Source organism: Leuciscus leuciscus, assembly GCF_965113295.1.
Source record: "Leuciscus leuciscus genome assembly, chromosome: 10".
Taxonomy (NCBI): Eukaryota; Metazoa; Chordata; class Actinopteri; order Cypriniformes; family Leuciscidae; genus Leuciscus; species Leuciscus leuciscus.
In genome coordinates this window covers 28069087-28082540 of record NC_138734.1, presented here as the reverse complement: position 1 = coordinate 28082540, position 13454 = coordinate 28069087, and the positions used below count along the sequence as shown (strand labels likewise).

Genomic DNA, 13454 nt, shown 5'->3' with positions numbered 1-13454 from the left:
GACCATTCACACAGGATGTATTCTCTATCCATCTGTGTTGTTTTTTAATTGTTTTTCTTTGTAAACATACCTTGCTAAACTTCAAAAGAACAAAAGAGTGCATCCAATGTGAATGGCACTGCTCAATTAGACAGTATACAGCAGGCAGATCTATAGGTTGGAACTGAGCTAGTGTGTCATACTACACCTTTTGCCATAAATGAGGAGCAATGATGCATTGTTGCATTGTGTTAATTCACTTTATGGCATTAAGCATTTCCATTTCATATTTACTTTGTTATTATTTTATTTGAAAGCTTGTGATCAGATGTGATTCATATTACACCTTTTTGAGTACTATTTGTTTGGATGTGTGTAATGAACTTTTTGTATGTGTGTTTGTTATCAGAAAGGCTAGATGAGATTTTGGCCTCTCAGGAGACAGTACTGAGGCCAAAGGTAGAAGACTACAGAGCAGCCACGGTGAAGCAACGTCCTACCAGTCGCCGAATGACACCAGCAGAAATCAGTGTAAGATACAGTATGTGCACACACACTCAAATTATCATAAAGTGTCCCATTTCAGCTGTATTGACCAGATATGTTATCTGTATACAGTGGAGTTGTATACAGTGGAATTTCTAATTGAAAAACTGATTTTATGCAGGTTCGATGCTGGTCTAATGTACCAGTATAGTTTCACTGTATATAAGCATCTAAAACTCAACATGAAAGGTACTTTCAGCGGAGTTAAAGCCTCTTACAATAACAACGGCAAGCAGAAACACTCTGTTGATAATGACATCATTTTTTGCTTTACCTTTTAACATATATGTCTTCTCTGTTTTTGTGCAGTCTCTTTTTGAGCGGCAAGGACTTGCTCTTCATGGTGCTCTTCATCCAGCATTGGAAAAAGCCCACATGCAGCTGCCGAAAAGCATGGCTAGAACAAAGTCTTTTGGTAATCCTTCAGAAATATTTTACATACAGTTATGGACACACAGTAATGTTAAAGGAAAGAGCAAAGACCAAATCTGCATAATATTGCACACTTGTTCATCATCCAAGCTCAAACAAAACCCCAAATACATTTGTATAGATCTATCTGTCTGTCTGTGCAGGAGCAACCGAAGAGGATCGACTGTCTGCCCTAGCAGCGGAACACAGGTTTCCACGGAGCTCCTCCATGACGGACAGCCTGAGAGACAGCCATAGTATTCCTCCACCTCCCCAAATGGCTCCCCCACCTCCCCCGTCGCTTTACTATCTAGATACTGGACCCCCTCCTTCGTTCTGCCCACCCCCTCCCCCTGGCCGCATTCATGATCCCAGCCGTTCCAGTTTTAAACCAGGCTCTGAACCGAGACTGCACGCTTTGCCACAGACAATGTCCGCTGAGCTTTATGAGCCGCCTCGCCATGCCTCCCACATGGAACGGCAGAAGAAAGCCCGCTCCATGATCATTCTGCAGGACTCCACCCACCTCCCCGTAGAGCCTACTGACATCCCCAGGCCAGGTCCTATCTCAACTCCGCCCGAGAGGATCAAGCGGAAAGGTCGAGTCATCGATAACCCCTACGCCAATGTGGGCCAGTTCAGCGTAGGCCTGTTCATGCCGCCTCCCAGCAAACCACAGCGGAGGAAGAGTCCACTTGTAAAGCAAGTGCAGGTGGAAGATGCTCAGGAGAGAGCCTCACTAGCACTGGCATCCATCCATGCGAGAGAGCACTCTCCCTCTGGGCGCCTAGCTGCCCACCACACCAGCAGGGCTGATTTCTATCATCATCAGCAGCAGCTGTTGAAGGAACGCAGTCAAGCTCAGGCTGAGGGACTGCTGCAAGGGAAAGGACCTTTTGCGGCTGCAATTGCTGATGCTGTGAAAGACCGGGAACGTCGTCTGGAGGAGAGGCGGAAATCTACAGTCTTCCTATCAGTGGGCACTATGGAGGGCAGTTCAGCACCCCCCCCTGAGGCCCCCTCACTCACACCATCACGTTCTGTCGATGAACGAATGCTCACACGTGAACTTGGTCAGTTGCCTCCTCCCGCCTTGGCGTTGCGTCCCTCTCCTGGGGGCACCACCTTCATTCACCCACTGACGGGCAAGCCCCTGGACCCTAACTCTCCATTGGCACTTGCGCTGGCCGCAAGGGAACGAGCATTAACCTCCCAGAGTCAGTCCCCTTCAAGCAGCCCTGAGCCCAGAACTAAACACGAAGCAGCTGGAGGGGTGCTGTATATGGAGACCCAGACCAAAGAGGCTGAGCGATCAGAGGGTGAGGGGGAGTTTGCCTCACCTCCCTTTTCCCCTGCGACAAAAAGAATTTACGAGACCTCCGCCCCCACCAGTAAAATTCAGTGGGGAAGTCCCATATCCACCAGGAAAGAGTTAGAAACAAGGACAGAAAGGAAGGAGGAGAGCAAAATTGAGGACAAGAAAAGTATGATCATCAGCATCATGGACACATCTCAGCAAAAAACTGCTGGGCTTATCATGGTTCATGCAACAAGTAATGGGCAGGCTGTGGGGCCCAGCCCAGAGCACAGTGTCCCCTCTCCTAACGGGGCATTGTCAGAGAGCCCAAAACCCATGTTGGCCGAAATAAAACGCGCCAAGTCCCCTGGTCCTGATGCTCCTTCGATATCAACCCCACCTCCAGCCACAGCTCCAGCTTCCCAGCCATCTCCCAGCCCAGCCTCAGATAAAACTCTGGCTCAGGGTAGTTCCGAGGAGGATGTTGATCCCTACACAGTCACCTTGCCACCTGCCATGCTCTCCTCCAGTGATGAGGAGACGCGAGAGGATCTTCGTAAAATTGGTGTGGTTCCTCCTCCGGATGAATTTGCCAATGGCCTTCTTGGAAAGACACCTGTAACTGCAGTACCTCCTGTTCATACGTTGGGGCAGACAACCCCTTCTGCCCTGCCCTCAGCTCCACCCCCACCCCCTACCCTTCCAGCAGCGGTTGCCGCAGCAGCACAGGTCCCCGCTAGCAGTGGCCCGCAAGCAGCCTCAGGGAAGCCATCTGAGTCCCACCTGGGCCCAGAGTCTGCTGCTGACTCCGGGGTGGAAGAGGTAGACACTCGTAGCTCCAGCGATCACCACCTGGAGACCACGAGCACCATCTCCACTGTCTCCAGCATGTCTACACTGTCCTCGGAAAGCGGCGAGCCCACGGACACCTACACCACCTACGCAGATGGCCAGACGTTCATTCTTGATAAGCCGCCAGTGCCTCCAAAGCCAAAGCTCAAGTCCCAGCTCAGCAAGGGCCCGGTGACATTCAGGGACCCCCTGCTTAAACAGTCATCTGATAGCGAACTGCTCTCACAGCAGCACGCGGCTGCGCTGGCTGCTGCTGCGGGAGCCTCAGGCCCGGCCAGACCCCGCTACCTCTTCCAGAGACGCTCCAAGTTGTGGGGGGACCCTGTGGAACCCCGTCCGCTTTCGGGGGCAGAGGAAGGCAAGCCCACTGTGATCAGTGAGCTCAGCTCAAGGCTGCAGCAGCTGAACAAGGACACACGCTCACTTGGGGAAGAGCCACTTGGAGCTTCACTTGACCCCGGAAGGAAATCGCCCGTGGTTGGTGCAAGGTAAGGCATGAATCCTGCAGAAGAGCAAACGCAAATCAATTTCACAACCGAAACAAACACCCATGAAAATAAACAACACATTTTTAAAGCAACATAGTAAAGGGAAAAAATAAGTTGTTTATACTGCAAATGCAAGTTTCCTATTGGTTAAATGGCAGTGAGAACATTTACCTTGTGCAATTCTTTTCCCAAATCTGACTAACGATGTTCAATTTAAACTCACAGTTTGTATTCAGTAATATTAAATAAAAAGAACATGCACAAAATATATTAAATATCCTCGTGAAAATGGCATGCCCCAAAGCATGCCAAGAAAAACAAATCCAGAACTTTAATTATGTAGAAATATTAAGTGTTAATGTTTAACATGCTTTCTTCATTGAGACGTTTGGAGCCCCAGAACTATCTCAGCATTCGACAACCACTGGTAAGTAACGTAGAACGGCCTCAGGCTGATCTCAAAGCTCTACCATACAACCCGTAGACAATAGAGTGATATACTGTAGACATTTCTGTAGATCCATAAATACACATAACCAGAGCTACAGGGACAGTTTGAGTTAAAACTATTAATTAAGTTGTTTCATATAAGAGCTCAAAGGGCAATGCTTTTTCTGTCTTGATTTTTAAAGCACCAGCTTTGTACTATTTTGCATATATCCTCAAATACAGCTGAAGTCCTTTATATCCCAACAGATGTGACAAGGACATGGAAGACAGTAAACCTTAGCTTTTAGCCACTAGGGTAAATCAAATGTCATTCCTTTTATTTTCTATTGTTTAACAATCCACTAATCCCATACTCAATCACTTTTGCTGACATTGCTCTTGATTTTATTAATAACTTCTGCAGGTTATTGTGTTCCCTTGTCCACCCTGGCAAATTAACAAAAAAATATGCCATAGTGCATCCGTTTTGGTCATCAGTTTCGCTATGACACCTTCAGTGTACGATACATGATACAACTCAAAAGAATGTAGGTTGACTACATTGACATGAATTGGATTTTAACCATGAAGTGCTTCTTTACGTTCCTGTCTTTTGCCATTTGGGTGTTCACAAGGTAACAGATGGCCTGAGGGCATGCACCATCTCAGGCTTTGACCTTTCACCTTCCACCTTCCAAACTCTGACACATCTAACTTAGTGAGCTTTTCCCTGCAGCCTGCTCCTCTATGGCACTGTGCTAGCAGTATGCATGTGGGTCCATGTGTGACTGATGTTTTTTGCAACATTCTACGATATGAATGTGTTGTTTGAACCATATTACTCACAGTAGTGTTTTGAGATACGTTACTCCTCATAAAAACTCATGTTTGTCCAGCCCCTGTGTTAAGAAAATGCAATTTTTATTCATAAACCAAATTGGATTGTAATAAATTAAATTGTTTAAATTATACCAGCTGAAAGTTGCCATTTCTCATCAGAAAATCCAACATACAACCAACATAATCATCAGTGTCATCATAATAACTCATTCCTCTCAGTCTACATAGTGGTTTAAAACGTTTCTTTTTATTTCCCATCATTCAGACATGCTGTCCAAGCTTACTGTGCTCGCTGAGTGTTTCATTTCTGTATCTTTCTGACACTTTCATCCTTTAATCATGCTAACACAGTGACCGCTCCGGCTTCTTCTTAGAAAAATGGTTGATCATGTAGTTTTATGCATTGTTTATTTTTCATACATATTTGTTCATTTAGATTTTTTTGCTTAATTTTTGTTTCATTTGACCAGAACGGCACCTTACCCCAGACACAAGATGTATTCAAAGAAATACTTTAATTTCACGTCATCATTTAAAAAAAGTCAGTCATTACTGGCTATGTGTATATGTGCATCTTCCACTATTGAAAGCTGACGTCTGGGGATAGCTGCGCTCTGGTCCGTGTCACTACGCATTTGTTTTGCATTCGATTGACATTGTTGAGGATGTGATGTGTGTGGTGTTTGTTTTTTGTTCTGTCATGGACTGATGCTAACCGACCGCTCTCTCTCTCTCTCATTGCCCCCCCCTCTCTCTCTCTCTCTCTTTCTCTCTCTTTCTTTCTCCATCTCCCCCTCTCTCTCCCCCCTTTCTATCTCTTTATTTCTCTCACTCTCTCTCTTTGCATGCTACGCTGCTCTGTCTAGAGCTGAATCTGAGGCTAAGCCCAGAAGAGCCGGGCACCTGTGTAAGTGCGCATGAATCATCTCATCTCTTTTTTCTGTCTGTTTCCACACCTCTAAGTCAAGCCCTGATCATCATCCACCCTTCCTCATCTACTGACCCGCCCTATGCTAATTTGGCCAGGCCCCCTCTGCTTAATTGTCCTCAATCATCAAGTTACACAGGCAAAAGGATTTGATCAATTCAGGTATAGGACATTTGTTTTCCTTTAGATTTTTCATAGGCTGCTTCTACAGATATGATAGATAATGATCAGAGCTTGCATTCATATTGCTAAATAAGTTCTGTCCTCTTCAGCCAGATGCATAAATATTGTTGACTTGGCTATTCGTATTCACGTAAAAATATCAAATTATGAATTCTATACAATCCTTTAATCCTAAAATACTATAGATGTTGGATATTATAGGATATATATACAACATATTAATCCTATATTATGTATTTAAAAAATAATACATCATATGTAATTTGAAGGTTGAGATGTTATGCGTGTCTATACATCTGTCTTCTGTCATCTTCTATTATTTCTCATGTGGTGCATGTTTGGTTGTGCTTTCAGTGTTCTGCTGTAAAGTGCTCATAAAATCTGTGTAAATCTAGACACGTTATACATTTCATTCAGATTTCATTCAAACTCACGTAACACCCCAGTCATTATCATTGACTGTTTACTGAGTAATTATGTCTGATCTTCACTTCAGTGCTCACGGAGGCAGGTTTTAAGTGGAAAGAGAGTTTCTCTTGCCTATTACAGTTGTAGCGTGCAGAACTTTAACTAGAAGATTAAACACTTTCAGTCTTGACAAGCTTAATAAATGATTTTAGTGTCAACAGCTGAAATTAAAATAAAAAAACTATTATGTATATGCATTTGGTCAACTATGTGTTTAGTTTATGTTTCTATTCAACTAAATTTAACTAGAACATTTTAATATTCTTAAAATGAAACATAACAAAATTGAGAAGCAGCATGCCATAATATATTGTGTATTATAGTGTATTTTGTCTTACTGCACTGGATATTTTGGTAACATTTTATAATAAGGTCCCGTTAGTTAACATTAGTTAATGCATTAACTAACAATGACCAATACATTTGTTAAAGTATAATCTTTGTTAATGTAACTTAATAAATAAAAACTAGTTAGTAATGTTAGTAATTAGTAGTAGTAATGTATTAGTAGACTAATACAGTACATGCTCATGTTAATGAATGTAGTTAACATTAAAACTCATTAAATAGTAATTTTTTTTACAGTGTAAATAGGGTGCATTTTAGGAAGGAAACATTTTAAATGTAAGTTCTATGACAAATATATAAACTCTAAAAACAAAACTAAATATTAACTCTAAAAACTCCAAGATTCGGAAATTCAGATTTGATTTCACTCTGTATAATCTTGATCATGCTTGATCGTACGAGGAATTCTATCTATCTTTGCTCCACAGGTCTCTAACACCTTTGGTCTTCTTCTGTTAGAGCTTAAATGCGTTAATGAAGCATCTCACTAACACTAGTTTTAATGCGTTTGCCACGTCTAACTCAAAAGCGTAGAGTCCTAACATAGCTGATGCTGTTACTAAAACTGGGCAAGAGAGCCACTGAATCTCAGGACTCATACCTGCCGTTTCTCTCAAAAAAGTTGACTTTCACCCTCTCTCCCTCTTCCTTTTCTCTTGTCTCTGTTCTCTACTTTTAGACTCTTCAGCAGTTTGGGGGAGCTCCATACTATCTCTCAGAGAGGCTACGGCACCACCTACACCATCAGACCAGGCAGCCGCTACCCAGTGACCCGGCGGACGCCCAGCCCCGGTTCCCCGGACCGCTCAGATCCTCTGGGACCCATCCGGGGCTTTGGCCTGGCCACTTCTCCCATCACTCCCCCCACCATCCTTAAGTCGTCTAGCCTCAGTCTCCCTCACGAACCGAAAGAAGTGCGTTTCGTCATGAGGAGCTCCAGTGCACGGAGTCGCTCTCCCTCTCCCGCCCCTTCGCCAGGCATGCCCTCCCCCTTGCTCGCCCTTCGGCCGTTCCACCAGAAACCCCTCCACCTGTGGAACAAGTACGACGTGGGCGACTGGCTGGCCAGCATTAACCTGGCCGAACACCGGGAGCGATTCCAGGAGCATGAGATCGAGGGCTCCCATTTGCCCGCTCTGACCAAGGAGGACTTCGCTGAGCTGGGCGTGACTCGCGTCGGTCATCGCATGAACATTGAGCGCGCTCTTAAACTGCTGCTAGAGAGTTGACCAAGCGCCTCCCTCTGCCTGTAGCTAGTCTCCACACAGTTTTCTTTTATTTTCATATTTACTTGTCTTTTTATTTTACTTGTGATTCTTGAACTTTAAAGCCAAAGTGTGTCATTTTGATGTTAAAATACTTTCTCCTATCCCAGCTTAATATTTTCCTTCAAAACGTTGCTCTGATCATTTGAGCATCCAAATCAATACGACACACCAACATTTGCAGTGTTTGTGCAAGCAATGGTACATTTTGGGAAACAATTTGAACGCAATAATTAATTTAGCCATTTCTGATTGCCGCAAAAATGACACACTTCAGCTTTAAATAACCCCTTTATTTCCTAAATCTATCATTGGTAAAGTGGGTGTTTGCTCCATGCCATTTTTGTAGCACTATCTTAAGCATCCAATCACATGGGTGCTGTGTGTTTGGGAGGGGCTGTGAATTTAGTGATCAAATTGACTTTGTTCACACTGTACACAAATCCGATTTTTAGGACTGACTGATGAAATCAGATCCGCTTTTTCAGGCAGTATAGTCAACATTCAGTAACAAAATCTGGAATCATGTTCGTCATGGATTCTTGCCGTGGTGCTGAACTCTAATTCATTGAAATATTTTATGCATTTTTGCAAATACTGAAACCACTCAGTCGTTCACTCATTTACTATACACTATTACACTATATAGTTGACAAAACTGAGGGTATACAAATTTCATACTGAATTAGGAAAAACTACTTTAAATTCGCACTGCATTTAAATCCAATTTCAAACATCCTGCAAAACAAATGTAGTTTGAAAATTCAGATTTCATGTTTAGCGACAAAAATACACCAAAACTTGTCTTTGTCTGAACAAAGCTCATGCAGAACATCTCATAATTGATTCTTCAGTTTTATTAGCATGATAAACACCCACTAATCCCTTAGTCCCAAATCCATTTTTCCCCACTTTACTATCTGCTTCTTACCACTGCGTCATTAATCCAGAAAAAAGGAGGGATGCTGTTGAGAAAAGGAAGTTCAGTTGCCTTTCAGAGTATTTTTTTAGGAGTGGATGAGCAGACTGGGCGTGGCCGGATCCTCTCTGTCTACCACCTGCCCCCTTCTGGCTGAGGGACGTACTACACTCGGAGAATGTTTAACCAATACTAGTGGCTTTTTTTCATAATCAGACTCTTACTTTGGGTTTCCAAAGGAAATATGACATTAGATAGAATATCTCAATGTATTTAAATAGCTTTGAAAATGGAGAGGGACAGCAAACAGGATGGACTGGGCAAAACTGCACCTGTCTCTCTCCCTAGATGATTTATTCCACCAATAATTTACTCATTTTTACCAATTATATACATATATATTTGACAGAAAAAAAAAAGTATAGAGATATATGAATATAACATTTTTGTCATAAATATAAAACTTATATATGATATTATATACATATATATAAAGACAAAAAACAGTCTTGAAGATGATTTTTTTGATGGTTATCCTTTTATGATGGACTGTAGCATGAAACGTTACATCACCATACGAAATGACAGTTGACTGGTTCGATTGATTTGCATTGTACCACACCCTTTTTTGCTTTTGTTTGTTATAGTTTTACAGAACCTGGTCTTCCATCTTTTATTGAACATCCCACAGTGGGGTGTAATGGTGTGTGTTCATGTTTGAGCCCTTCACACAGACCACTTTTGTTATTTTTCATTTGTAATTTTTCATATAAAAAAAAAAGGTGTTCTTAATACAGTTACACGCTTTCATGCACACAACCACACTAGTTTCTTATCCAAATATGACTTTGCTAAATCAAAAGTCTTCTTAATCTGGTAATAAGAAATTCTGAATAAGAAACTGCAATAAGTGTGCTTGTAAGCGAGTGTGTGAACAAATGTGTGTGAGGTGTGCATGACAGAACCACTGTGGGACGAGAAACATCTGTAATATTGAAGCTTATCTTGATGGTAATGACTGGTGTTCAACATCTCATAAACAAACCAGAAGACAGAATCTATAATTGTAAAAGTTTCCACCGTATGGCTTATATGGTAACCTGCTGTAAGCAGCATTTGGCTCATTTGTTTTGGCCTTTTTTATTTCTTTATTTAATGTGTTTGTTTTTTTTTCTCTCTCCTCATAGGTGGATTTTGTAGCTTGTGAAATATGATGCTTAGAAGAATTTTTATGAATTCATTTAGAATTAATTTTAGAATGACAATTATTTAAAAGATGAAGCTAAGGACAAAAGATTTAATGAAAAACAATCAATCAGAAAAAAAAGCCCAGAGATCCTGCAGCTGTATATATGGTCAAATGACTAGAATATTTGCTTTTTATATCAATCACAAGCAATGTATATAGGATAGTTTTCATATAAATTTTTAAAAATCAAAAAATATATAGATCTATATATGAATGTTTGGCATATATGCATAGTTAACCACCTGTCAAAAAAGGTGAAGATTTTACTCTTTGTATGGAGTTCGGGGGTGATTTGCACAAAACAAGGTGCTAGCATTTCAAGCCATTCATTCCCACCTGTCTGATTCTACCCTCCATTAGGGCTCAACAGATTACCCTGTTTGCATATTTAAAATGAAGCCTGGGACATGCAAACACAGACACACTGATGCTCATTTCTGTTCAGTCTTGTTTTTATTGTGTGTTTTTCTAAACAGACTGTGACAGCAGAAAGAGTTAATGCTTCACCCATTGGTCAGCTAAAATCAGTCCGCATGCAAACAGCCAAGGACAACAACACCTTCTCAGTGCTTCATTAGACGAGTGTTTTTGATGACACGCCAGTAACACTGTGTAGGAAAGCCCCTTCTATAGGAGCAACTTTGACTCTGAGTAGATACCATATTTATCTTAACATGAATAAAAAAGGATCTGTGAGCGATTGAAGTACAGCCAGTTCACAGTGCAGCTAAATACACGTCACTCATCTTCTTAATCCCATTCTGTACACACAGTTAAATATGGGAGTGGCATTCTACAACTGAATTTACTAGGAATGAAAAATCAATAAAAAATGTAGGTGTCACAGCATTATGAGAAATGGATATTAATTTGGGGATTTACTTCTTTTTTTGTTTTGTTTTTTGACAATTTATTACTGTTTTTAAAGATGAATGATATGGCAAAGGTAATCTAATTTTTAGGGTGTGTGTGTGTGTGTGTGTGTGTGTGTGTGTAAACTATATATATATTAATTATACCCTATATACACACTAGCACTAGATTTTTTTAATTGTATTTTTTTAAAGGAATCATTAATAGCGCATTGATCAAAAGTGACACAAAAGACTTTTACTTTGTTTTCTACATTCTACATTTACTAGATTTCTACTGAAAAAAAAATGTATCCCGGTTTCCACAAAAATATTAAGCAGTGCAACTGTTTTCAACATTGATAATAAGAAATATTTATTGAGCAGCAAATCAACAGATTATGATAGACTGGAGTAATGATGTTGAAAATTCAACTTTAACATCAACAGAATAAATGATAAAATATTTTAAAATAGGAAACAATTATTTGAAATTGTAATATTTGCCTATTAACTGAATTTACTGTATTTCTGATCAATTAACTACAGGCTTGGTGAGCATAAAAGACTTCTTTCAAAAACAAAGTACTGACCCCAAACCTTTCAATGTATATATATATATATATATATATATATATATATATATATATATATATATATATATATATATATATATATATATACACTGTGTGTGTGTGTGTGTATATATATATATATATATATACACACTGTGTGTGTGTGTGTGTGTGTGTGTGTGTGTGTGTGTGTGTGTGTGTGTGTGTGTGTGTGTGTGTGTGTGTGTGTGTGTGTGTGTGTGTGTGTGTGTGTGTGTGTGTGTGTGTGTGTGTGAGAAAATATATACTTTTCCAGCAGAAATTAAGGGTTTTGAAAATAGGTTGTGACCTATGACCTTAAGACATACTGTACTTTGAACAGACTGTACTTGTATTGCCTCATACCGTAAATATGGTGGTTACTCTGACTTAAAGTTTATTCCCTCATCTTAGATGCCATTTTCTGCAAGAAAATAATTTAGCTCATTAACAGAAATCCTGACCTCCCCTCCTAAAACAGCTGCTCTGCATTAAACCGTCAGTCTGTTTGACTGTACAAGGGCTTGAATGAAGGTGTTGAGGGGTCATTTGGTGTCAGGCCCCTTTTGATAACTGTGAATTACTTAGTGTATGTGTCCTCCAATGCAGACAAGCCCTGACCCTACCATTCAGATCCCCAGAAAAATACACACACCGATTCCTTGTTAAATCCATAGGTAACTTTTGCATAAAATCTTCCCAGAAATGCTGGAAATTTTTTATTTAAAGATGACCTATTTAATTTCCCCATCCTGCTGAAAATCATGCCCCTCCCTTTAGCTCATCCAGAAGAACAAAAGCAAGTCTGCATATGTTTTTGTGAATGTCGTCCCACTCTGGAGACTTGGAACTGCATTTCTGAGCCATATGTACTAGTTTTCGTCCTCTCATCTTCTGATAACTTGCGAGCTGTGATTTTCGTTCCGTACACATCACTCATACTTTCATCTTTCATATTGATTTTATGTTGTGTACATTATATTATAGTTGTTCGAGCAGGAGATGAAAGGAAATGAACAAATGTGCCAAAAAGTAATTATCGTTTTTTAGCTTTTCTTTGAGGTTTGTAGAGAACTAATGCTGTTCTAACCAGCACTATGGTGCCACCTCCTGGAAATCTTGAGACTACAGACATCTCATATTTTCCTTTTTCTTCTCTTTGTTTCCACAAATATAGGAGTTTTTATGTTTTTCAATGATTTGCATATGTGGCCCGATTTATTGAATTTCATGGGTTCATGTCTGGATTTAAGAATCTGTTCTGTTTGGCTTGAATTCCAGTAAGTCAATTAGTGACTGACTTGCACATCCCTGACCTTTGCCCTTTACTTTCCCCCCAATGTAGCGCAGACATCAGGGGTTCTGCATATTTAACGAGAATGAAAATTGTAATTGATTTCTTTGTAATTTTAATCAATCACTGGCAGGACGTAACATAAAATAAACACATCATTCACATGACTACAGTATGTTCTACAGGTTTGTCCATTTTGTTTTCTGAATAACAAAAGCACAATAAAAAATGGCAAGAAATGCAGTATACACTGCTTTAATGAGCATTGTTTTCTGGTGGGTTGATTGCTTAGTTGAGGTTGTGACCTGTTGCTAATGAAGACACAGAGGGCCTCATTTATAAAATGTTGCGTAGAAACCATCCTACATTTGATCTTACGATCATTTCTCCAATGTGCGTACGTGTGATTCAGAGAGCGCACAAAAACCGTGCACATAACACTCTTCTAAATTAAAGATCTATAAATCGCAAATGATTTTGAAATTCTGCACAGCTGAATGGTTTCAGATCTCCA

At 40.5% G+C, this 13454-nt stretch overlaps 1 protein-coding gene across 11 annotated transcripts in view; it reads left to right on the top strand.

The window, feature by feature from the left end:
• Positions 1-9472, top strand: part of shank3a (SH3 and multiple ankyrin repeat domains 3a) — a gene marked incomplete at its 5' end in the record, with an annotated part of 375301 nt that extends 365829 nt beyond the window's left edge. For all 11 annotated transcript variants that reach the window (XM_082181750.1, XM_082181745.1, XM_082181746.1 and 8 more), the window contains 4 exons: positions 389-510; positions 835-940; positions 1101-3573; positions 7449-9472. In XM_082181750.1, the coding sequence (XP_082037876.1) occupies positions 389-510; positions 835-940; positions 1101-3573; positions 7449-7998 (3251 nt within the window). In that variant the 3' untranslated portion in view covers positions 7999-9472. The remainder of the gene's footprint in view (positions 1-388; positions 511-834; positions 941-1100; positions 3574-7448) is intronic.
• Positions 9473-13454: the final 3982 nt, after the last annotated feature.